Source organism: Bos indicus x Bos taurus, chromosome 10 (genome assembly GCF_003369695.1).
Source record: "Bos indicus x Bos taurus breed Angus x Brahman F1 hybrid chromosome 10, Bos_hybrid_MaternalHap_v2.0, whole genome shotgun sequence".
In the NCBI taxonomy this organism is placed as follows: domain Eukaryota; kingdom Metazoa; phylum Chordata; class Mammalia; order Artiodactyla; family Bovidae; genus Bos; species Bos indicus x Bos taurus.
In genome coordinates, this window is record NC_040085.1 from 102161243 (window position 1) to 102188449 (window position 27207).

At 48.0% G+C, this 27207-nt stretch overlaps 1 protein-coding gene across 5 annotated transcripts in view; it reads right to left on the bottom strand.

The window, feature by feature from the left end:
* TTC7B (tetratricopeptide repeat domain 7B) overlaps nt 1-27207 on the bottom strand; it is a 275364-nt gene that overhangs the window by 130127 nt on the left and 118030 nt on the right. For all 5 annotated transcript variants that reach the window (XM_027552728.1, XM_027552730.1, XM_027552726.1 and 2 more), the window contains exons 6-7: nt 7869-7947; nt 1093-1265 (exon numbers count right to left, since the gene is read on the bottom strand). In XM_027552728.1, coding sequence (XP_027408529.1) covers nt 1093-1265; nt 7869-7947 — 252 coding nt within the window. The remainder of the gene's footprint in view (nt 1-1092; nt 1266-7868; nt 7948-27207) is intronic.

The following is a 27207-nucleotide window of genomic DNA, read 5'->3' on the forward strand; positions in this document are numbered from 1 at the left end:
TCCAGTCCCCATGTCTGTCAGCGCTCCCCGGGGCCTCAGCAGCAGCAGCCTGAGGGCTTTCCGCCATTTTCCCACCGCACAGTGACTAAAGGAGATGTCCTTAGTTATTCACACATGTTCCTCTTTCCCTCACTGCGAGGTTGTGAAAAGCCACCAGCCTCAGTCTTGTGGGAACAAAGACGGGAAGGAAGGCTCCGAAGGGAGGAGTCGGGAATGAGCCACGCCGGGTCCTGTCTTCCTGCCGCCTCGGGGCCTCTCTCTGTCTCCCGCCTACTCCTTCCCGAGGGGGAAAGCCCAGAGGGAGCTGGCGTGGACCCTTACCCCACCATCCTCAGAGGTGATCCAGCCCAACTTCAAAACCGAAAACAATGAACGCACTCTACAGAGACGTCACCTTTCAGTCACTTATAAATTATGAATCATTTGTTAATTACTTAATTCTCCTTCTTCTTACAGCTAATTCGGTGTAAAACAAATTTTTAAACAAAGGATCAAGGAATTGCTGAGGAAAAGAAAAAAAGTGAGCTCTGGCTTACTAATAACTTTGTATGATGCTGAAGTTCTTGTAATAATCTGAATGAAAATCCCAAAACCAACAGTGAAGACTGAGAATAGCAACCAAGCTATTTTAGATAAGAATGAGAGCATTTTCTTACTTAAAAGGTCCCCACTAGTGCATGGATTTTGCTGAAGTTATGAAAAATAAAGAGGTATCTTTATTAAACTGGTAAATTAGACTTGCTCGTCTGGTTCTCTTTCAGGAGAGAAAAAATCTACCCTTGAACGTCTATACACTCTTGTGTGTGTGTGTGTGTGTGTGTGTGTGTGTGTGTAAGTCGCTTCAGGTGTGTCTGATGCTTTGTGACCCCATGGACTGTAGCCAGTCAGGCTCCTCTGCCCGTGGGATTCTCCAGGCAAGAACACTGGAGTGGGTTGCCACGCCCTGCTCCAGGGGACCTTCCTGACCCAGGGACTGAATCCTGGTCTCCTGTCTCCTGCCTGGGCGGGCGGGTTCTTAACCGTTAGTGCCGCCTGGGGGCCCCAAGTCTCCCTCCCATCCCCGACCCACAAATGAGGCAGCAGTCCCCGTACTTCTCTCCTGAGTAGACGCGCGCTTTCCGGGTGAGCGTGTAGGTTTTCGTGTTTGCTCCTTTCCGGAGAGGATCGTCCAGGGGTGACTGGCATGGCGGATCCTCCAGAGGGTTCCAGTAGCTCTGCTCACACATACCCCGCAACAGGATCTCCGCCAGCTGCCTGGCTATTGTCTGGGGACAGAAAGGAGCAAAGGGACAGCCGTCAATCTATTTTGTGTCATTCACTCATTCATTTGCTCATTTAGTGAATATTTTTCAGCCACCACTTGGTCATCACTATTCCAAGACTCATTAAACATTTTTACTTTGATGAAAATTCTCCCGTTGATGACAATAAAAATAACATTTAAAAAACAGATAACCTCATGCCCTTCAAATGCTGCCCTGCTTCTGTTATATTCTGGAACACTAAACATGTTTTGGACCTGAAATTTTTAGTTAAGCTCTTTTCCAAAAGCTCTTATATTAACTAAATAATAGGTGAACTGCAAATATTTTCATCACTCTCCAACCGATGCCTGCTAAAGCCTGAAGGTGGCAGAAAGCCAGAACTCAACCTAGATGATGTAATCCCTGAAAAAAGTCTCTTTGTTGATGAAAAGAGGATGTCCGGTGCAGATTTTTAGAACGTCTTCCTTCTTAGGCGTGCCAAGGACAAGTCCTACGTGTCCCTGCCCTGGCCCTCAGCACCTGAGACCCTGACCTGTTCTCCCTGCCTCCTGGGTCTTCCGGCCCAAGGCTCCCACTGGCCTTGTGCAAAGTGCAGAGAGGGCAAAGTGGGAACTATGGATACTGATCAAGAAATACATTTTTTCAAAGCCGGGTAGGTATCTCTTTTCTCACTGTGAAAACTCAGAAATGTCTGAGTCTTGTCCTCCTAGACTGGATGCAGGTTACTGTGTTTTCCTAACTCTGTAGCTCTGCTGCCTGGGGCAGCACCATGGGTGCTCACGTGCTATGTCACCCAGTCCTGTCCGGCTCCTTGCGACCCCCTGGACTGTGGCCTGCCAGGCTCCTCTGTCCATGGGATTCTCCAGGCAAGAGTGCTGGAGTGGGTTGCCACGCCCTCCTCCAGGGGATCCTCCCGACCCAGGGATGGAACTCGCGTCTCTTATGTCTCCTGCAGCGGCGGGTTCTTCACCGCCAGCGCCACCTGGGAAGCCCCAGTAGCGCCGCGGACGACGTACTGGGGGCGGGAGAGAAGGCAGGTACTAAGAACTGTGCTAACGGATGTCCTCATCATCTCCCAGTGACCAAGAAGAGAAATTTTTAAAAATCCCTCTGAAAATAGGACTGCATTGCAGGGTGATCCAGGCGACCTCACGCTCAGCCAGAGGCAGGGAAAGAGAGCGCCACCCAGCAGGTTTCCCGCGTGGTTTTAGCGTTCCCTGGAAGAGGCAGGCAAAGGATACTGATCTTCTGAGAACAAGACTTTTTAAACCAATATGTTCCAGAAGAGAACTTTGCTAGGCTTTCATCTATGGGAAATCTCTAAAAACACCACAAGGAAACCTAAATGCAAACCAATCACTAGCTTAGTGGTTCCTGATAACCACTGGGTAAAGGCATATTTTCTTCATTATTCCCAAGTAAGACCCACTGGCTTTAAATGTCTATAAAAATGTGAAATTAGATGCACTCCGATCATCCCCAACTGAGCCATCTGTAAAGATCTCATAAGAACACGATTTTCAGGACCTAAACACTTCCTGGACCATTTTCTTAAACCTCCCGTTACGGCCTCATTTTGATCTCACTGCAGTCATATAAACTAATGACTTCTGCTGGAAGCATCAGCTGGCAAGAATAACCTCCACTGGCTCTAGCTGAGGGAAAAAAAATGTTAAAGGAGAAAAATGAACAGGAACTTCACATTGTGGATGTATCTGCCACAGAGGGATTCTAAGGTAAAAGTCTCTGTCCTCAAGACAGTCTGCTTGTCCGCTGCTGGACAGCTCACGTCAGACCTCATTTTCCCTCAAGGTATTAACCTTTCCGAGAGAGCTTTTCAATGAGGTTTTGATGTGATTGCATATATTAAAGGCATTAGCTCATCATGTACCTCCGATTAGGAAGGATGTTGGTTATATTCACTGAAAGCACAAATGAAGTTCAGAGGAGACTGAAGAGGAGAAATTATCAGCAAGATCACCAACGTCTATGACACTTTTACGGTTTATACTCAGGGCACATACAGCTTGTAGTTTAAATGCCTAACAATTGTTGGTAACTACCAAATATATTTCAAATGAAAGGAAAAAAGGAAGAAAGCTGGTCTGGAAGAAGAACTTGAACTTCTTTGTACAAAGCTGGTCATTAAATGCACTTTTTTTTGCATGTGTTTTTAAACTGTGATAAAGCTCACATAACATTCACCATTTTAAAGTGTGCAATCCAGTGGCATTTAGCACACTCACGGTGTTGTACAACCATGGTCACTATCTAGATCCAGAACACTCTTTACCCTAAAAGGAAACCCCATATCCTTTAAGAAGTCACTCTCCACTCTCCCTCCTCCCGCACCCTGGGAACAACGACTCTGCTTCCTGTGTCTGTAGGTTGCCTGGTTTACATTTCACATAAAAGGAGCCAAACAACATGTGGTCTTCCTGTGTCTGACTCCTGTCACTCAGCATAGTCTTTTCAAGGTTTGTCCACAGAGCAGCATGAACCAGCCCTTCACTCCTCTCTGCAGCTGAATGATACTCCATCGTATCCTGTTTATTCAGTCATCAGCGGTAGACACTTGAATTGTTTCCATCTTCTGGCTACCGTAAGGAGTGCTGCTGTGAACACTCATACATAAGTTTTGGTTTGAAAACCTGCTTTCAATTATTTGGAGTATTTATCTAGGAATGGGGTTGCTGGAAATGTACTTTTAAATCCTTCTCTGCTATAGTTTCACTCCAGAGTTTACAAAGCAACTTTTCCATCTCCTAGTGTTAGTCGCTCAGTCGTGCCCAGCTCTTTGTGACCCCATGGACTGCAGTTCACCAGGCTCCTCTGCCCATGAGATTTTCCAGGCAAGGATACTGGAGTGGGTTGTCATTTCCGTCTCATAAGGATATTATAAATTTGCAATTATCAGCTAATCGAAAAGGAATCAGACAGCAATTAAGAAACACTGTCTTAGAGAAGGAGAAAAATCGTATGACATCCTTTATGTGCAGAATCTAAAAAGAAATTATACAAACGAACTTTTTTACAAGACAGAAACCAACTCGCAAACTTAAAGAAGGAATGTAAGATTGCCAGTGGGTAACAATGGAGGGAGCGACAGTTAGGGAGCTTGGGATGGACATTTACACACCGCTATGTCTAAATGGATGACCAGCAAGGACCTGCTTAGAGCACAGGGAACTCTGCTCAACGTCATGTGGCAGCCTGGATGGGAGGCGAGTTTGGGGAAGAATGGACACATGTCTATGGAAGGCTGAGGCCCTTCCCTGTCCATCTGCAACTATCACAACACTGTTAATTGGCTACACTCCAGTATAAAATAAAAAGTAAAAAAAACAAAGTCTCACACACACACACACACACGAGAAACCCTGTCTCACGAGTGGCAATAGCTAGAGAAGCTTCCTCACATCCGTGGAAACCAGAGGACGCCAGTGAAGATGTACTCCAGTATAAAATAAAAAGTCAAAAAAACAAAGTCTCACACACACACACACACACACGAGAAACCCTGTCTCACGAGTGGCAATAGCTAGAGAAGCTTCCTCACATCCGTGGAAACCAGAGGACGCCAGTGAAGATGTCCGAGAAGTGTTTCTCAGCTGGGCTGGGCAAAGAATCACTTGTGGAAAGTAGAAAATACAGGTTCTTGAGTCCGGCCACAGGCTGGCATTCCCGAGGTCAGGCACAGGGATGCGTGTTTGCTCAAAGGCCTCAGATGTCTCGGATGCACACTGCTGGCTGAGCACTCAAGGAATTAGAAACAGTTTCATTTAGGTCACTCGTGGACCATCAGCCAAGACCAAAGGTGTGCCTGCAACTCAAATGTGACACTGAGTGTGAAGTGACTCCCCTCGTGTTGACCGTGAACATGTCAATCACTCAGTTGTGTCCAGCTCTTTGCAACCCCATGAACTGTAGCCCGCCAGGCTCCTCTGTTCATGGGATTTCCCAAGCAAGGATACTGGAGTGGGTTGCCATTCCTTCTCCAGGAACTCTTTCCAATTTAGTGATCAAACTCAGGTCTCCCGCATTGTAGATGGATCACGTTACCCCGTGAGCTACCAGGGAAGCCCATGTTAACAGTAACCAGTTAGTTAAGAGCTGGAAGTGTCCAGGGCCAGCTTTAGTCCTAACAGGCTTCCTTTAGAAGCCTCTTCACTGGGTTTGTCAGGAAAAAACAAAAACAAAAACACTCTTCGTTCCTAACTTATTTCTGGCCAGAATCCTACCTCACAGGATTTTTATAAGTTAAAACACATTGATTGAAAATCATAACCCTTACACAATCATAGAAAATATTCTCTAATTCTGGAAAATAATGTTGGCGTGAGCAACAGGCAGACTCCTGTGGTGCAGTCCGTGTACACGTGCCTTTTAATGAAGAAGAACCATTCATTTCCTTAATGAAATATATATTCTTTGAGAGTCTATATTTAAGAATTTGAAAGATTGGCTAAGTGAGCTTTTAAAACAATTACAAGAACACTTGCCAGTACTCTCATTATGCTTTCAAATCTTTTAAGCTGTTCATGCTGACCAGTTGGGAAGTTTTATGGAATGGGGGGGAGGTCAATTTGAGAGAAAAGACATGTGGCAATAATTTTTATCCATATTTTTGCAGGGTTTTTTTTTTTCGCTTAAAGAACTGTGTTGATCAAAAAAACGTTTTCTTTGAACTTCTGAGGGCACCCATGAATCATATCAACACATAAATAAATGTCAAAGACCGAGCGAGTTCTTGCTGGGGTGTGTGTGTGTGTGTGAAGTCATCCATCTTGTTTTACCTCCTATAATTCTGGGCCTGCCAGGTGGCGCTAGTGGTAAAGAACCCACTGCCAATGCAGGAGACTTAGGAGACACGGCTTCAGCCCCTGGGCTGGGAGGACCCCCTGGAGGAGGAGATGGCAACCCGCTCCAGTGTTTTTGCCTCGAGCATCCCATGGACAGAAGGGCCTGCCAGCCACGGGACGTGGGGTCACCGAGAGTCCGACACGACTGAGGATGTTTGGCACTGTAATGCCAGGAGAGCCTGTGGCTGAGCCGCCTGGACCTGCGAGTCGTGCGTCCACATCCTAGTGTTCTGGAGACGCCAAAACGAAGATACAGCCTCATTTCCTGTGACGGGAGTGGCTGAGCCTCGCCCAACTGAACACTCACAGCATTTAAAGGATTCCCGACGGACTTCCCTGGTGCTCCAGTGTGTTAAGACTTCATCCAGGCTTACACTACGGACGGCGTGGGTTCAGTTTCTGGTCAGGGAGTTTAAGATTCCACATGCCAGGTGGTGTGGACAAAAAAATAAAAAACCATGGTAACGGATGCATGATAACGGGCGGACGACAGCCCGGATGACAAAAGACAGAGCCCTTCGCGCAAATGCTGGGTGACTGCGGCTCTGAAGGGCACCCTGTGGAGGTGTGACTACGAGCCTCCCAGCAGGAGAGTGAAAGGTTTAAAAGGGAGGAGACAGAACTCAAGTCCACAGGCGAGCCAAGCTGCTGACCAGCCAGTGTATTTAACTAGCTTTCCTATTTCTGGGTTTTATGGTCAGTATAGTTGAACAGCTAGGTACTCCTAGGATCTAACGTGCTTTGCCCCATTCAGGTGCAGTATGACCCTTCAGCACACTAACCACCCTGGTGTCCAGAGGGCCCAGTGCTGGCTGCCACACAGGGTGCACGCCTTTCGATTTAACAGTGTGGCCGAGAGGCGACTGAGATGTCCATCATTCGCCATCAGGGAAATGTAAGTCAAAACCACCGTGAGCCAGCACGTCACACTCACTAGGAGGCTAGAACTGAAAAGAAACAATACACAAGTGCTGTCGAGTGCGTGGAAAAGCTGGAACGCCCGTCACTTCTGGTGAGAACCTAAAATGGTGCAATCGGTCTGGAAAAGTTTGGCAGTTCCTCCAGAGGTCAAATGTAGAGTCACCATGTGATCTAGCAACCCCAGTCCCAGGTATATACCCAAGAAAAACGAACACAAGTATCCACACAGGGTCGTGCACGAGGATGTTCACAGCAGCGGTATTCATGAGAGCCGACAAGCAGAAACAATCCAGTGTCCTAGGCACTGGTGGCTGAATAAAGACGGCTCTGTCCCACACTGGAACGTCAACCACGGGGGAGAGGAGTGAAGACACAGAGCACAGGGCGGGTGGGCCTTGAAAACGTGGGGCTAAGAAAAGCCAGTCACAGCAAGGCCACGTGCCGCACAAAGCCGCTTATGTGACGTGTCCAGAACAGGCACATCCACAGAAATAGGAGGTGAGTTAGTGGCCACCTGCGGCTGCAGGAAGAGTAGAATGAGACTGACCAGTAACAGGCACGGAGGTTTTTGCGGGGTGATGAGAAAGTTCTGAATTGAAATATAAATGACGGCTGAACAATTTTGCGACTACTAAACTCCAACGACTTTAAACTGGTGAATGAATGATGTATAACAATATGCTTCACTGATAGAGTTTAAGATGTATAACGTCTGTATTACCTGATGTGTGATGATACGTCATATATAATTTATATACGAAAGCGAGAGAAGGCGCCCGCAGCGCCTTCGGGCCTGAACCAAGTCGGCAGTCACACTTACCATCCGCAGGTTTTGGGTTGTTCTGGTCTCAACCGCTCTGAGGAGCTCTCTGAATCTCCCGACTCCTCTTGTCAGGCTCCTGTGGGCACACAGAATTTGACAGGGCTCCCATCCGGCGCCTATTAATGTTAAATATTTTATACACACATTCCACTGCATTTTGTCTACATAAAAGCTGTCGGCGAGACGGTAAGCGAACCATCGCTCGGCACGTGTCTGTCCGTCTTTGCTCAAGTCTGAAAAATCTGACCTAAGATTGATGGGCTTTGGTGCTTCCACAGTCAGAGTTTCTCAAGCAAAGAAATGTTGGAAAGCCAGATCTGAGGCAAAAAAAAAAAAAAAAAAAGGCAAGATATCTTTCACGAGTCTATCTTCCACCCCCAGTAGCTCAGCCTGCTCTGTTAAGTGGTGCTGAACTCTTTTCATCCCAGAATGGCTGGCACAAAGGTACAGGAACGTGTGCAGTGTGGGAAAGGGTTTTGTGACCTGCCTCCTTTGTGGGCGAGACAAAGGGCAGAGGCATGAAAACCCAGGGGCTCCATCGGGCAAGCGCTCTCTGTCTTCGAGAACACACAGGACTGCCCAGTAAAGCCGCCCGCGCCCCCCCAGCCTAACCCCAACCCCAGCAGGCAGACAGAGGGTCACAGCCCCTCCCGAGTGGGCAGGTGCCCCTGGGCTGAGGTCAGCGCATCTCACACACGGCCACACACCTCACCGCGTGGGTTGCACGTTTTGTGAAGGGGCAAATCACACCTGGCTTCACCCTGACCCACACGCCCAGACCCCACGTGTCTGTCCCCCCTTTCTGAGGCTGTGCCCGGCCCGGCCGGCTGGGATCACTTCCCTGCAGGTCCCTTTACACCGAGCACCGCCACCTCCTATGACATAACCCAGTGATATTTATAACCTGCTCATTAGAACACATCTCATCTTTCCAAAAAGCCGCCGAGCAGGTCAGCAGGTGCTGGCGCAGCAGAGGCCAGGTATCCGGCTCTCTCCTTGGATGACACTTTAAATTGCACAAAGGGATGAAAGCAAATGACACGTGGGCTCCGAGTGCTCTGAGCACTCTCGGGGCTATTAACTCGTGTCTTATATCGACACGACATCCCAAGGCTCTCATTCACAAGAACACCCCCAGAACTTGAAGATAATGGTTTATTGGCGCCGGGACATAAACGCTCCCATAGTCCTCTCACCCACACATATCAGATGATATCGGATCAGAGGCTTTACGGCAGCATAAAAAGAGAAGCTTGTGCTCAGGACTCCAGTCAGCACTAACGGAAACATGAATAAAAATTAGGTAATAGGCCCTGGAACATGCAATCTCTGCTGCTTTCCCCTTCATTTGCTTTTATGGGATCTGTGTTCACAGGCAACAGAGTATATTCACTTTGGACTGAAGCTCCGTTCTCTTAAGTAACATGGCGGGGTGTGAGGGGAAGGAACAGCTACAGCTGAGAAAGGGACAGGCGGGACAGAGCAGTGTCATTTTGGTCCAGAACCCCAGAGTAAACTCCTAGTATGCACAAAAAGAGGCTTCCCCAGTGGCTCAGGAGTAAGGAGTCCGCCTGCTATGCAGGTGAGGCGGGTTCGATCCCTGGGTGGGGAAGATCCCCTGGAGAAGGAAGGATCAACCCACTCCAGTATTCTCGCCTGGGAAATCCCAGGACAGAGGAGCCTGGCGCCTACGGTCCCCAGGGCCACCAGTCTGACATGACTGAGCGCACACAGCGCACACACATATGAACAAAGCATGGCGTTTTAAGCTGTGTGAGTAAAGGCGGCGCTGAGGCAACGCAGTCGGAGGCCCGGGTTTACACGGCTGTTTCGGCGGCGGGGACGGTAGGCAGCATTCAGTCCAAACGCCGTACCTCAGGGGCAAGCCGCCAGGTGGGAGCTGGCCCTTCAGCACGTCTCCCGGGCCCTCCTCGCTGAGGGAGACCTGTCCAGTTACAGAAGCACAGAATGTTCTAGCTAGAAATGATCCCGACATGACCCAGTCCACCGAGACACAAAGGGAACGGCTCGCTCAGTCACAGCAGCCAGAGGGCCGGCTGCGAGCTTTCCGCCAAAGCTCTCACCTTCCCGACAGCGGAAACGCGCGCTCTCAGCCCAGGACGACGCTCGCAGGAGGAACAGAACAGCGGGGACCCAAGAAAGGCCTGTTTCTTAGAGAACCGACTTCGGGGTGCCGGTGGGGGCGGGGGAGGGACGGGGCAGGGACGGCCGGGGCGCCTGGGAGCACGCGCGCACAGGCTGCGTGTAAACGGGTCCCCAAGGCCCGCGCGCCGGGCTCGCTCCGCGCTCCTCCGCAGCCTGCGTGCGCGGGCGCTGCTGGGTCCGGTGCCGTGCGGCTGGGTCCCTCCGCGCCCGCCGGAAACCATCACGACACTGTTAATCCAAAATAAAACGTTTAAAATAAAATACTGGGTGGGGGAAGGTCTGTTTTACATGATTAATATGCAAATTAATATGTACATAATATAAATCTAACGGTTCCAGTAATCCCAGCGAATGAGCTACTCCGAGGAACTGGTTCAAAGACTGGAAAGAAAACCCGCTGTCGCGGGAGAAGCAGCCGGGTGTCCAGGGCGAGGCTCGCCGCGGGAGCCGAGGGCCGCGGGCGCAGAGCTGCCGTGCGGAGGCCGGACGGTCTTCCCGCGCAGGGCCGGCGCCCCCCGGCGGCCGCTGCAGGAAGTGCCCGTGACCGGGGACCACGGCCCCCGGGCCGGCCAGCCCCGCAGCCACGCCGGAGGGCGGCCGGAGCACTGCCCTGCCTCTGAGCAAATCCGCGCTCTTCTCAAACTGCTTCCAGTTTTTTTCTGGGAAGAGCTTCGGCTGCAGATTGTGCTCATCAACAGAGAGTCCGCAGTGACCGCAGCGCGGGGACCAGCGCAGGGCTGGCGGCCGCAGGAGGGGGCTGGAGGGGGCAGGTCGCACATCTAAACGTCAGAAAAGGAACAAAGTGTCCTAAATACAGAGACATCCAACCACCAGCAGCTCTTACACCATTCACATGCTTCTACAGTCACATAATTTTATTCAAGCAATCACTTCCACGGGTGCCATGACGGCAGAAAAAATATTTTTTTTAAGATAATCATGATAGAAAGAAACAGAAAAAGATTAACTTGCAAAAATTACATTCTAGAGGCTATGAAATACCCCCAATTTGAGGGAAATAAAAACCACAGGGTTGCTTTCGTGTCTCTAAACTATTCGTTTATTCTTAAGTGTTGACACGCGTGAAACAGCTCGAATGAACTGCTGCTTAGAAACTCCACTCCAAAACGAAGAGAAAGAGAGCCAAGGACTCTCCTGGGTTTGAGGGTTTCCACAGACCCTTGACATGAGGTCATTTATTCCGTTTCAACACCCCTGACTGAGACAGTGCAATGATGTCAGAATTCATTATGGGAAACGAGTCTCTAAAAACGCTCTCGCCAGCATTCGAGCAGCGGGCACTGGCGAGCAGTCAGAACTCGGGGTTCACCTCCTGCACCTCGCTTCTTGAGCTGGGGGAGCTTGCCTCCGCGGGGGACAGTTCCCAGCACCTCAGCCCTCACCAAGGAGAAAGGGCCTGCGAGTCCCTGGAGCACCAGCTGGCTGACAGGAGGGCGAAACCCGCCCACGTCGCGGGGGGCCGCAGCCCTGCTTTGCCGCGGGCCCCAGCTGCAGGGAGCGCTCGGGTGCGTCCTCAGCCGAGCTGGGGCAAACCCAGACGGAGGAAGGCCCACCCGCGGTCCCGGGGCTGCGCTCCCCTCCAGCCCTGACCTGCTTCCATTTTCCTTCTCTCCTCCCACCTCTTCTACCGGCTCCTCCCCCCGCACCCCCAGCCCCTCCTCCTCCTCCCAGGTCTCAATGCCCTGAGGTCCAGGCAGGAGCACGACCCCCTGAGGACGCCAGGGGGGCACTGACTGGCCAGCACCGGTCCCTTCTTGACCTCCTGGGTCCTGAAATCAGCATTTCTGACGGCTGGTCTCTGAAATCTACATTCTCACGTACAAATTTACAGCAGCGTCTGTTCATGTCCTGTTCTGCTGTGACTCGGAACAGCACACTCAGCTCTTGAATACTGTCACCTGTCTCTGAACTATCAAACCAAGGCGGAAACAAACAGGAAGGAAGCCAGAGCCGCAGAAGCAAACTCCAAACGGAAAGCCAAGCCTCAGAGCAACTCAGAGACTAGAGAATCATTTCACCTGGTGATGGGCAGCGACTTCAACAGCAAGCTCAATCCATTATTTTACATTCATTTGCATTTTCACACACACTTCTTCGGAGCCAGGGGAAAATACAATCCCTCCTCTTCCAGTTTGTCCTTCCAAATTATCTTCTAGCCTCAGAGTTTGGCCCAGGTCACCAGTGCACTTAAATTCAATATCAACCGTCATTGTCATGCAAACTCATAGTTCTGCTGTGAATAAAACACTTTTCATACGAGATGTCCAATTCCTAGGTCATAAGGGAAAGCTACTTGTTAGCGTAGGTTCAATATTTTTTATCCTTGTCTGTGGTTGAGAACTTGAAAGATCAATTTTAGAACAAGTCAACACAGTAGATCTCTTAAAGCTAAGAAATCGTTTGGCTTTTTCCACATTCTTTCTTACCAACTGGTGTTCTGAACCTAAGTGTTATGTTATTTCATAATTACTCAACACCAAACTTGGGCAGGGCTTCCCCAGTGGCTCAGACGGTAAAGAATCCGCCTGCAATGCAGGAGACCTGGGTTTGACCCCTGGGTTAGGAAGATCCCCTGGAGGAGGGCATGGCAACCCACTCCAGTATTCTTGCCTGGAGAATCCCATGGACAGGGGAGCCTGGTGGGCTACAGTCCATGGGGTTGCATAGATGGACATGATTGAGCAACTAAGAACAGAACATACTTGGGCAAACTCTGGGAGACGGTGAGAGACAGGGAGGCCTGGCGCGCTGCAGCCCACGGGGTTGTGAAGAGCCAAACCTCATCACACCGTGGGTTCCAGGCTTGTCCCTGAGGACACATGGTGAACAAGGGAAGCACCAGGAACCACGCGTGTCCTCACATCCCCGACGAGACCGCAGGCCCCTTGAGGACCCAGGTCTCTGTCCCTCAAACAGAGCCAGCATGCAGAGAGTGCTCAGTAACTACGTACTGAATGAGTGAACTTCAGAACTGCCAGGAGCTGAGTGAACCAAGACCCCGAGGGCATGCGTTTTCTCCCTGTTTCTTGCCCCCTCCTTTCTCCCTGCACACAGATCACCAGGCAGCTCGGCAAGTGTTACTTTAAACAGAATCCGCCTCGTACCGGGTCTGCAGCATGATGTCGGAGGAGCAGTGACACGCAGGCAACGTGCCCAGCATGCCCTGCCTGGCAGCCTCGAGAGGGCTGTGTGCAGAACGAGGAGTTTGAGGTTTTAAAAAAAAAAAAGGCTTTCAGAGAAACTGTGCTGCCCAGGCGCCTTTCTGCATGCCCCGCTCTCTGCCCGAAGAGTCCTAGGTCATCCTCCAAGACCCGCTCAGAGGCCTTTCCTGCACTCCCGGTGCTGTCTGCAGGGCGCACGTGTTTGGAGCACGGACAACATTCAACACGCGATTTTCACTTGTATCTGTGTCTGCGGCCACCATAAGGGGACAGGCCCACAGTGTACCCACCTCTCCTTGTCCCAGCGGCCTCACAGAGCTGACCAGGTACCCAGGGGCCCCTAGTAAGCTGTGCACTCCCCGGAGAAAGAAACAGACAACGGTGATTTCACAGTCGTGACTACACATTAGGAGATGCACCTCACCACGTCTGGACACTGTCATCACTTAGAACTCCAGAAACCAGAAACGCACCCGGGCTTCCCTGGAGGCTCAGATGGTAGAGTCTGCCTGCAACGCGGCAGACCTGGGTTTGATCCCTGGGTAGGAAAGATCCCCTGGAGGCGGGCATGGCAACCCACTCCAGTATTCTTGCCTGGAGAATCCCACGGACAGAGGAGCCTGGTGGGCTACAGTCCATGGGGTCGCAAAGAGTCAGACACGACTGACCGACTAACACAAAACTCAGTGCATCTCCAGGTCAATTTCTCTTTGTTCTCAGGTTTGGAAATGCTTCCCCTTCATTTATATGACATTAGTATCATCTACATGGGAAATGTCTGGAATCGAAACCAGGTCTCCCGATCTGGAAAGTGGGGGAAGAAAAAGACATCCTTCACACTCCAGGAGGCCGCGTCTGGCCGGCTGTCAGGGAGCTGTTTTTCCCAGAATGGATCCCAGCTTCTCCCTCTACACGCTCTTCGCCTCAGATCCAGTGACACACGTCCGTGAGGACAGATGGCTCGCTGCAGTCGGGGGACAGGGACCAAACCCACAACCTTGGCCTCGTTAGCAGAGGACTCTCTCTGATCCCGGGGTGAGCCGGCTGCCGCCTGGATACAGCGACGAAGGGCCTGAGAGCCGCGCGCCGGAGGGAGCCTCAGAAGTCTCTTTGCAAACCTAACGAGGGTTGTATGAGGCTTAGCAACGAGGGCTTCCTCCTGACAAACGCGGAGCCAACAAGGCGGCCCACTCAGCTGGCCAGGCGGCCACGCCTTGGGGAGCAGGTACTGGTCCCGGCAGGATGGGCGCGCGAGGCCTGGGGGCCCTGCCGAGCCCCCCGCTCCAGCCCGCGGAGGGTGACAGACAGACGCCCTGCCTGTGTGTGTGCCGTCCTCAAGTCACCAGGCTTCTCTGACTCTGCGACCCCATGGACCTCGGCCCGCCAGGCCTCCCTGTCCATCACCAACTCCTGGAGCTTGCTCAAACCCATGTCCATTGAGTCGGTGATGCTACCCAACCATCTCATCCTCTGTCATCCCCTTCTCCTCCCGCCTTCAATCTTTCCCAGCATTAGCGTCTTTTCAAATGAGTCAGCTCTTTGCATCAGGGAGCCAAAGTATTGGAATTTCAGCTTCAAAATCAGTCCTTCCAATGAATATTAAGGATTGATCTTCTTTAGGATGGACTGGTTTGATCTCCTTGCAGTCCAAGGGACTCTCAAGAGTCTTCTCCAACACCACAGTTCAAAAGCATCAGTTCTTCAGCACTCAGCTTTCTTTATAGTCCAACTCTCATATCCATACATGGCTACTGGAAAAACCATAGCTTTGACTAGACGAACCTTTGTCAGCAAAGTGATGTCTCTGCTTTCTAACACACTGTCTAGACAGCCAGATAAACTGCCGCAGGGGCTTGGACGGAAGGACAACATGCCCCCCTACTGGCTCTCCCCTCACCCCGACTCCCAGGCTCTGGGGAAACACGGGATATAGAAAGGCCTGCCCCCTCCCATCCTCCTTCCTTTTAACCTTTGGAAATGAGTCAAAGGATGTCCATCCTCATTCAGAAAACAACACCGAGCGTCCACTGGGCACGAGAAGAGGATGCGGGGATGTGGCGCTGGGCCAGCCAACGAGCATGTTTCCCCCTGAGCCCGGGCCTTTTTGCTTTTAATTTTATTTGCTTATTTTGGGCTGCGCCGGGCTGCACTGCTGCTGCTCAGGCATCTCTAGCTGCTCGAGTGGCGGCTGCTCCCTAGTTGTGGTGTGCGGCCTTCTGATTGCAGTGGCGTCTCTTCCTGCAGAACATGGTCTCCAGAGCACAGGCTCAGTGTTGTGGCTCACGGGCTTAGCTGCTCCACGGCGGGTGGGATCTTCTCAGACCAGGGATTGAACCCATGCCCACTGCATTGGCGGGCAGATTCTTACCACTGGACCACGAGGGAAGTCCCTGAACCTGGAATTTAATGAGGCTCAGTTTGACCTCAGAGGCCTCTTGGTACCTAATGCAGAGCTGAACTCAATCTCATGGCACTTTTAACAAACAAACCAACGCTCACCTAGCATATGAGGCTCGCTCTTCAAAGTATTCACATTCTCAAACAGCACAGAATACATAATCTGGAGCCAGACCATCTGGGCTCAGACACAAGCTCGACCACTTGACTAGTTATTGACTGCGGGCAAGTGCTGCCCTTGGTCTCCTTGTCTGTAAAATGGGGAGAACAAATGCACTCACCTCATAGACTGGCTGTAGGAATTAAGCGAGTTAATTATGGAATACACAATACTGTGTCATTGCTCAAAACAGTTTTGGAATTCTGGAATCTACCTTCCAGTTGATACATAGACACACAAGTCTGTTTTACTTCCTTGAAGTCATTTAATACTGAAGAAGAAAAAAGATACTCCCAGTTTGATGGATTCATTCACTGTGCTATTTACTGAAAGCCTAAGAAAAGCTATGACCAACCTAGACAGCATATTAAAAAGCAGAGACATTATTTGCCAACAAAGGTCCATCTAGTCAAAGCTATGATTTTTCCAGTGGTCATGTATGAGTGTGAGAGTTGGACTGTAAAGAAAGTTGAGCACCAAAGAATTAATGCTTTTGAACTGTGGTGTTGGAGAAGATTCTTGAGAGTCCCTTGGACTGCAAGGAGATCCAACCAGTCCATCCTAAAGGAGATCAGTCCTGAATATTAGTTGGAAGGACTGATGCTGAAACTGAAACTCCATGCTTTGGCCACCTGATGCAAAGAACTGACCGTTGGAAAAGACCCTGATGCTGGGAAAAATTGAAGGAGGGAGGAGAAGGGGACGACAGAAGATGAGATGGTTGGATGGCATCACTGACTCGATGGACATGAGTTTGAGTAAACTCTGGGAGTTGGGGATGGACAGGGAAGACTGGCGTGCTGCGATTCATGGGGTCGCAGAGAGTCGGACACGACTGAGCGACTGAACTGAACTGAACTGAACCATGCTCACAATGATGAGACAACAACTGATGTCAGGTGGGGAAAAGCTCTCTCCTGGGCCTTGTGGTCCCTCTAGCAGCAAAGAATGGTGACTGGGGGTGCTGGTGTCCATGGGGAGCAGCAGAGTCTCCACCGAAGGCCACAGGGCCCAAGATCCACACAACACAGAGGATGCAAAGGAACCGAGGTAGCTGGGTCCTTCTTGTTCTAGCTCAGTTAATACAGCTAACATTTACAGGCTGCTCTGAATCAATCAGGGCCTCCCGGATTGTCAAATGGTAAAGAATTTGCCTGCCAGTGTAGGAGAGGCAAGTTCAATCCCTGGGTGGTGAAGAGTTCCTGGAGAAGGAAACAGCGACCCACTCCAGTATTCTTGCCTGGGAAATCCCATGATAGAGGAACCTGCCAGGCTACAGTCCATGGGGTTGCAAAGGAGTTGGATACGACTCAGAAACTACAAGAACAGGAACAACCACTGAATCAGTCAACAGGGGCCAGCTGAAACTGGAGGCTGTGGGCCTGGGTGGCTGAGCCGCTGGAGGCAGTTCACTGGGAGACTCGAGGTGCAGGCATCGAGCCACTAATGTGCCAGCAGAAGCTGATACCAAGCTGACAAGAGGACAGTTCGGCACTGACGCCACTCGCTTCCGTGGAGGGCCGTGTCCGCTCCAGACCAGCCCAGGCGGGAAGACACGCGCACGGAGCCCAAGAGGAGGAGAGACGCAGGCCAGGCTCCAAGAAGGGACGCGTTTCACTACAAAACCCCGAGACGCACCCAGGTAATCTGATAATAAAGTAGACGGAAGACTGTTTAGGGGGTAGTGCTGGTCTGCTAGCAGTGACTTCAAACATTCGTGGATTCCAAGCCACAGTCACGCAGTTGGACCAGCCTGCGGGAGACCTGGGTCTGATCCCTGGGTTGGGAAGATCCCCTGGAGAAGGGAAAGGCTACCCCCTCCAGTATTCTGGCCTGGAGAATTCCATGGACTGTGTGGTCCATGGGGTCGCAAAGAGCTGGGCACGACTGACGACTTTCACTTTCCATCCAAAGTAAATGTGCCCTTGACTCTCACACTCTTTGCTTCACTCCATTTCCTTACAGCTTAATCACTCAAGCGTATATCCTTGCACTACTTTTTTTTTCTTGATGAGTCTTTAAAATCTCTCTTAATATACAGGTTCCCCTTCGATTTCTTTCCGTTACAATTTGCCAGTTAAGGACTCTGAGCTGTTTGGCGCGTGGAGTTTCCCATTGGCTGGAAAACCACACGGTCGTGCAGGTCACCACAGTGCTCCTTTCCCTGTGTTTCTTGCATCTCGGAGTTGGATTTCAAGCCTTAACCCGTTCAGGTGTCATCCCTTTGCAAGACTTTGCTGGTGGCGTGTTCTTCCATCAGGAGGCACGTCGGGTCTGGCTGTGGCTCTTTGTTTGATGTTAGCAGCCCTTGACACTTGATGGTCAGATACGTTAATTCACTGGAGTTACAAAATGGTGACATTCTAATTCTCTCACTACATTTTCATTTACTAGCTGGAGTAATTTTATAGGGAGGTATTTCCTTTCATCTAATATTTGGTTTTCCATTTCACATAGTAAATGTAGGAAAAATGTCTGATTCTTTCTTTGTGTCTCCTTTTTGGATACTGAATTAGAACTCATGAATTTAAACACATCTGATGAGACTGCTACAATTCTTATCCTTCCTGAAATTCAAATTGCCCCATATACAGCCGGAACCCCATGTTAGAAAACATGGCCTGAGAAATCTTTCATAGTTCTCTTGCTGACTGATATGCAGAGATTTTACAAGCTTGTCTTATTTATTTCCTACCCCAGAAATGAATGAGGTTTCTTTTACTGGAAAATGACACTTCAAGATCACACTCTAGGTGCCAGAGATGGTCACTGCTACTGGGTCAGGCACTGAGTCAGACCTCCTCCCCTCTCCTTGTCCCTCTGAAGGACTTACTTCAAGGACTGTCTCTCTTTCTCTCAGCCTCTCTCGCTCACTCTCTCACACACAAACATGTGTGTATATTTACACACATGCACACACAGACACCTAATGATTTCATACTGATATTTCCAATTCAGTCATTCAAAATTAGGATTATACTTTATATATTATATATACTTTATATATATTATTATATATATACTTCACTTATATATTAATATACTTTATGTATATTATACAGATTCTTTACCAGCTGAGCCACCAGGGAAGCCCAAGATTATACTACAAATAACCCATGCTGGAGAGGGTGTGGAGAGAAGGGAGCCCTCCCACACTGTTGGTGGGAACGTAAGGTGGTGCAGCCACTGTGGAGACCAGTGTGGAGGTTCCTCAGAAAACTAAAACTAGAATTATCATATGATCCAGCAGTCATGTTCCTGGTCATATACCTGGACAAGACAGTAATTCAAACAGATACGTGTATCCCAGTGTTCACTGCCGCACCATTCGCAACAGCCAGGACATGGAAGCAGGCTGGATGTCCATCAGCAGATGAATGGATACAGAAGATGTGGTATGCACTGGGCATACACCCTGAGAAAACGATAACTGAAAGACACATGTACCCCAGTGTTCACTGCAGCGCTGTTTACAACAGCCAGGACATGGAAGCAACCTGGATGTCCGTCAGCAGATGAATGGATACAGAAATCGTGGTACATATATACAATGGAATATTACTCAGCTATCAAAAAGAATGCATTTAAGCCAAGTCAGTCCTAATGAGGTGGATGAAGCTAGAGCCTATTAGACATGAATGAAGAGCGAAGTGTTAGAATGAAGAAGGCTTCCCTGGTGGCCCAGAGGTTAAAGCGTCTGCCTGCAATGCAGGAGACCTGGGTTCGATCCCTGGGTCGGGAAGATCTCCTGGGGAAGGAAACGGTAGCCCCCCTCCAGTATTCTTGCCTGGAGAATCCCATGGACAGAGGAGCCTGGTGGGCTACAGTCCACTTTAGAGTCGGACACGACTGAGCGACTTCACTTTAACTCAAACGTCAGAAAAGACAGACAAACACTGCGTACTAACACACGCACGTGGGATCTAGAAGGACAGTAGTGATGCGCCCGCCTTCAGGGCAGCCATGGCGAGGCAGAGGCAGACAACGGCGTGTGGGCTCCGTGGGGGAGGCGCAGGGCACTTACCGAGAAAACGGTGCGGAAGCGCACACACGGCCACGCGCCACAGGGCCAGCAGGGGCTCCTGAGACACCCAGGGAGCTCAACCCAGCGCTCCGCGGCCCCCTAGGCGGGTGGGGCGGGGAGGGAGATGCGGGCGAGGCTAGGAGGGAGGGGCGCATGTACACCTGCGGCTGATTCATGCTGATGTACGGCAGAAAGCAACACAGTATTATAAAGCAGTTATCCTCCCCCCCCAAAAGCGGTACACATATAAAATGGAATACCACTCAGCCATAAAAATAACGCAATAATGCCAACTGCAGCAACGTGGATACAACTGAATGTTCGTATACTAAGTGAAGTAGGTCAGGAAGAGAAAGACACCGCATGATATCACTTATATGTGGAATCTCAAATACGGTACACAGGAACCTGTCTGCAGAGCAGACTCACAGAGAGGACAGATGTGCAGTCGCCAAGGGAGAGGAGGGCGGCAGGACGGGAGGTGTGGGACTCGCAGAGACAACCATTACGTGTCGTATGGACGCTCCACCAGGTCCTAGCACGGAGCTATACTCAGCATCCTGCCATAAACCACAGTGGGAAGGGATACTTTAAAAAGAATGTCTGTATGTGTATCCCTGAGTCACTTTGCTGTACAGCAAATTCAGGACTAGAGTTTTTCCTTGATTTCGTCTATCTTAAATGTATGCTGTCTTTCTCTCATACCAAGACTCCTGGTTCCGAAGGACATAGGGGAAAAAAGAATTAGAATATTCCATAAGCATTAATCTGCCCTATTTTATATTGCACAAAATGTTTCACGATATCAATACTAATCATAACACCATCATTATGATTACAGAAAAGCTAAAAAAAAAACCCCTTATTTTCTGTATATGCTATCAGCATTCTCCTTTCACTTATTAGTTTATGGTTGGACTATATCCATTATGAGACAAAGAAATAGGGAAGCAGGACATATGCTTAGAAAAAAGAAGAGTCAAATACTGAATGCAGAGCTCCAAAGAATAGCAAGGAGAGAAAAGAAAGCTGTCCTCAGTGATCAATGCAAAGAAATGCAGGAAAACAATAGGATGGCAAAGACTAGAGATCTCTTCAAGAAAATTAGAGATACCAAGGGAACATTTCATGCAAAGATGGGCTCAATAAAGGACAGAAATGGTGTGGACCTAAAAGAAGCAGAAGATATTAAGAAGAGATGGCAAGAATACACAGAAGAACTGTACAAAAAAGATCTTCATGACCCAGATAACCATGATGGTGTGATCACTCACCTAGAGCCAGACATCCTGGAATGCAAAGTCAAGTGGGCCTTAGGAAGCATCACTATGAACAAACCTAGTGGAGGTGATGCAATTCCAGCTGAGCTATTTCAAATCCTACAAGATGATGCTGTGAAAGTGCTGCACTCAATATGCCAGCAGATTTGGAAAACTCAGCCATGGCCACAGGACTGGAAAAGGTCAGTTTTCATTCCAATCCCTAAGAAAGAGCATTCAAACTACCGCACAAATTGCACTCATCTCACATGCTAGCAAAGTAATGCTCAAAACTCTCCACTCCAGGCTTCAACAGTATGTGAACCAAGAATGTCCAGATGTTCAAACTGGATTTAGAAACGGCAGAGAAACCAGAGGATAAATTACCAACATCCCTCGGATCATCAAAAAGGCAAGAGAGTTCCAGAAAAACTTCTGCTTCATTGACTACGCTAAAGCCTCTGACTGTGGATCACAACAAACTGTGGAAGATTCTTCCAGAGACAGGAATAGCAGACCACCTTACCAGCCTCCTGAGAAACCTGTATGCAGGTCAGGAAACAACAGTTAGAACTGGACATGGAACAGTGGACTGGTTTCAAACTGGGAAAGGAGTACATCAAGGCTGTATATTGTCACCCTGCTTATTTAATTTATATGCACATCATGCATATAAACCAGGGTGGATGAAGCACAAGCTGGAATCAAGATTGCTGGGAGAAATACAATAACCTCAGATATGTAGATGATACCACCCTTATGGCAGAAAGCAAAGAACTAAAAAGCTTCTTGATGAAAGTGAAAGAGGAGAGTGAAAAAGTTGGCTTAAAACTCAACATTCAGAAAACTAAGATCATGGCATCTGGTCCCATCGTTTCATGGCAAATAGATGGAGAAACAATGGAAACAGTGAGAGACTTTATTTTTGGGGGGCTCCAAAATCACTGCAGATGGTAACTGCAGCCATGAAATTAAAAGATGCTTGCTCCTTGGAAGAAAAGCTAAGACCAAACTAGACAGCATATTAAAAAGCAGAGACATTACTTTGCCAACAAAGGTCCATCTAGTCAAAGCAATGGTTTTTCCAGTAGTCATGTATGGGTGTGAGAGTTGGACTATAAAGAAAGCTGAGTGCTGAAGAATTGATGCTTTTGAACTGTGGTGTTGGAGAAGACTCCTGAGAATCCCTGGACTGCAAGGAGATCAAACCCGTCAATCCTGAAGGAGATCAGTCCTGAATATTCATTGGAAGGACTGATGCTGAAGCTGAAACTCCAATACTTTGGCCACCTGATTCGAAGAACTGACTCATTGGAAAAGACCCTGTTATTGGGAAAGATTGAAGGCGGGAGGAGAAGGGGATGACAGAGGATGAGACGGTTGGATGGCATCACTGACTCGATGGACATGAGTTTGAGTAAACCCTGGGAGTTGATGATGGACAGGGAAGACTGGCGTGCTGCGATTCATGGGGTCACAGAGAGTTGGACACAACTGAGCGACTGAACTGAACTGAACTGAAGTCAATATAAACTCACTCTGGATTAGCCTCCCTGCTGGATTCAGCCAAGACCTCAAACTGTCTGTTATGAATATGAACAAAGGATAGAGACTATGCTTAAAGATTAAAGGAAACGATGAGTCAGCGGATGGGGAATCTCAGTAGGAAAAGGGAAACTATAAAAATTAACCAAGGGGGATTTTAGAGTTAAAAAGGATAACTAAAACGAAAAGTTCCCCAATGGACTCAACAGCAGCCTTGAGATAGCAGAGAAATCACTGAACTTAAAGATAAATTAATAAAAATCATCCAATCCAAAGAACAGAGGGAAAAGAAGGCTGAAGAAAAAGAGAGACACGTACTGATAAAGCTACTGAAACACAAAAAGAAAAATCTTGTAAGTAACAGCTGAAAAGTAGTTAATCACATAGAGGGAGCAACAGTTAGGATTAAAGTGACTTCTCATCAAACATAGTGGAAGCTATCTGCCTGGCAATGCAGGAAATGCAAGGTACCTGGCTTCAACCCCTGGGTTGAGAAGATCTCCTAGAGCTGGAAATGGCAACCCACTCCAGTATTCTTGCCTGGAAAATTCCATGGGCAAAGGAGCCTGGTGGGCTATAGTCCATGGGGCTGCAAAGAGTCAGTCATGACTGAGTGACTGAGCTTTAGTATATGTTGCACTATACTCAAAATGATGAAAGAAAAAAAAATCATCACAAAGAATTCTATATAGTGTAAAACTGTAATTCAAAAATGATGGCAAAATAAAGACATTCCCAGATAAACAAAAAGTGGGAGAATTCACAGCTAGCAGACACGCGCCAATACAAAATTTTACAGGAAGTCCTTCAGATTACCGGGAAATGACAACAGAGGGCAATGTGAAACCACAGGAATAAACTAGTAAGAGGACTAGAAATGTAAATACTTGAGTAAATATAAAATACTGTGTAAATATATTTTCAAATCTTGTCTTCTTTAAATTTCTATTAAAAATAGGATTGTATGAGGAATTATTATATCGCACGGTTGTATTTATAACATATACAGACATTAGTAGCAAAAGAAAGAAGCTATATTAGAATAAAGAATGAAGCTACAGTAGAGCCAAACTTTGTATTTTACAGAAATAATTGATAATTTAAGATATATTTTATAATTCATAGAGAAATCACCATAAAATTTTTCAAAAAATACAGGTTAAAAAATCAACAGAAGAATTAAAATGTAATACTGAAAGGTATTTCCTTAATACAAAAAAGGGTAATAGGGAGGAATAAAGAATTCAAAAAAGATATGAAACATACAGAACCAAAAGAGCAAAATGGCAGAAGAAATTTAATCCTTCCATGTGCGTGAGCTAAACATTCCAATCAGAATGCGAACTTTCTAATACTGGATCAAAAAGTAACCTCCAACTATCTGCGGTCTACAAGAGATATGCAAGAGATGTGCTTTAATTCAAGACACAAAATTGAAAGCAAAGGATGAAAAAGATACACCACGGAAACTATCCACAAGATGGCTGGAGTGGCTATAGTAACTTCAGATAAGACAGACTTGTAGTGAAGAAACGTCACTGGAGACAAAGAGACGTCTACGAAGGCACCTACTGCTGACACCTCGCTCTATGGTGGAAGGCTGAGCACTTCCTCCCTGAGGTCAGGCAGGAGTAAGATAGAGAGGTCGACCACACCACGCCCGTCCAACGCTGTATTGAAGGCTCTGGACAGTGCAGTAGGTGATTGTAGAAATAGGAGACATATAGCTTGAAAACAGGGAAGGAAAGCTGTGTTTATTCACAGATGACACAACCCCATACAGAAAAATCCTAAGTCATTAATCTGTTAAAAATTATAAGAACTAGTTAATAAGTTTAGCAAGGTTCCAAGATAGAGCGTCTATTTATAAAAATCAATAGTATGTATATGAGAGCCAAGAATAATCTGAAAATGAAATTAAAACAATCATTCACAATAGCATAACATGAATAAAACAGGAACAAATTTAACAAAAAATTAAAAACCTATGCAATAAAAACTACAAAACATTTTTGAGAGAAATTAAAGAGACTCTAACTAAAAGAAGAGACGGTGGATTGGAAGATTCACTATGGTTAATGCTAAGCCATGTCCTACTCTTTTGCGGCCCCATGGACTATAGCCCACCAGGCTCCTCTGTCCATGGGATTTCCTAGGCAAGAGTACTGGAGTGGGTTGCCATTTCCTTCTCCAGGGACCTTCCCAACACAGGGATCAACCCTGAAATTCCTGCATTACTGGTGGATTCTTTAACGCTGAGCCACCAGGGAAGCCTGTTGTTAATGTGATAATTCTCCTTAAATCGACCTAGAGATTCACTGCCACCCTTACTAAAATCCTGGGAGGCACTTTTTTTTTGGTAGAAATTGACAAGATGATTCTAAATTCACATGGAAATATCAAAGACTGAGATAGACAAAATAATTTTGAAAAAGAACAAAGAGGACTTATACTAATTTCGAAATTTGCAATAAAGCTGCATATTCAAGATGGTATGCTATTGACTTAAAGAATAGATATATAATGACACAAAATACAAATTTCAGAAATAAACCTTTATATTTATGCTCAGGCAGCAGCAAGTAATTTTTACTAAAGTGTCAAGACAGTTTAATGGGAAAAGAGTTGATTTTTCAACAAATGGTGCTTAGACAACTGGATATCTAGATGCAAAAAAAAAAAAAAAATTTAACTTAGATTCTTACTTCACAACATACTAAAACATTAACTCAAAATAGATTAGAGACCTACATGTAAAAGCTAAAACTATAAAACTTCTGGAATAAAACATAGGAGAAAATCTTTATAGTCTAGGATTGGGCCAAAATTTCTTAGAGATGACACCAAAGGATGATCCAAAAGAGAAAAACTAGTTAAGTTGGACTTCATCAAAATTAACTTTTCCTCTTCAACTGATATAATTGAAAAAAATGAATACCAGCCAGATACTGGCAGAAAATATTTGCAAATTATGTATCTGACAAAGGTTTTGTATCCAGAAATACATAAGAAGACGACAATCCAGTTGAAAACAGGGCAAAGATCTGAATAGATGTTTCAGCAAAGAAGATACAGGAATAGCTAATAGCCACATGCAAAACTGCCAAACATCATTAATTGTTGGGGAAATGAACATTGAAACCACGAGGTATGGTTTTAACCACACTACAAACCCACCGTGTATGTGAGAGTCGTTCAGTCATGCCCAGCTCTTTGCAACCCAATGGACTGTAGCCTACCAGGCTCTTCTGTCCATGGGATTCTCTGGGCAAGAATATTGGAGTGAGTTACCGTTTCCTCTCCAAACCCACTAGACTGGCTTTAATTTTAAAATTGACGATACTAAGGGTTGAAGAGAACGGAAAGAAGCTGGAATGCTTACATTGCTGCTAGGAATGGCACAGTAAGATGCCACAGTCGCTTAGGAAGACGGCTTGGCAGTTTCTTACAACTTAAACACAAGCGTATCGCCCTTGTCTGGTGTCTCTTGGCCGATTTTCATTCTGCTCTCAGCATCGTCCTCGTCATGGGCCCCAGTCCCAGCAAAGAGCCTTAGTGGGCTGGTTCCAGGTCTCCGGAGGGGCCGGACCGCTCCAGCCCCTCAGCTCTCACTTGGCAAAACTCTTTCACTTTCAGCTGCGAGTCCCAAATTGGCCAGACAAGCTTTCCAGTAGCCTTGCTGGCTATTTCTGGGTCTCCTGTTTGCAGGCCCTAGAATACCCGGTTGCTGCCTTCTGCTTTCTCCCACACAAATGCAAATAACATGCTTGTCTTGAGCTGCTGGAAGTCTGTCCTGTTAGCTTGTATATGCTTTGAGGTTCATGAGTACATTTTCTCATCTACTTTTGTTCTAAATGTTGTTTGTGGGGTTTTGGTTTTGCTATCTGGTTACTATCTTTTTAACGTCAAGATACGAGAAGACCCCCGAGCTCTGCCAGTGCTGTTCTTCCCAGGTTCCTCAGCTGCTCATTCGAATCTTCTCTTCTAAAGTGAAAGTGTTGTTTAGTGGCTGGGTTGTATCTGACTCTGTGAACCCACTGACTGTAGCCCAGCAGACTCCTCATCTTCCAGGCCAGAACTCTGGAGTGGGTTGCCATTTCCTTCTCCAGGGTATCTCCTTGACCCAGGGCTCGAACCCTCGTCTCCCGCACTGCAGGCGGATTCTTTACTGTCTGAGCCCCAGGGAGCTGACAGACCCTAATTTATCGTGCTCACCGTGTGCCGGACACTGTCCAAACACTCTACTTTCTAAGGCTCTTAATCTGCCGCACAACACCATGAAGCAGGCGCTGTGCTGCACTCAGTCACAAACGAGGGAAATGAACCACAGAGAGGTCGAGGTCACAGCATTTTGTGAGAGAGAATTCACACCCAGGTTGCTGGCTCCAGCGGCAGTGCCCACTAACCCCGCGACAGCGCTGCCTGCCGAGAGCACAATAGGTGCATTGTCCCGCCTGGGAGCCAAGACCACCGTCCCCGCCCGCCTCCCTGCAGGCCTCCTGAAGACGGGGAAAAGACCGTCCCCAAAGACCGGGCTCAAGTCAGCTCTGAGAAACGCGGAGAGCACACCCAGGCCAGTACCCGCCCCCGCCGGCCCCGCTCC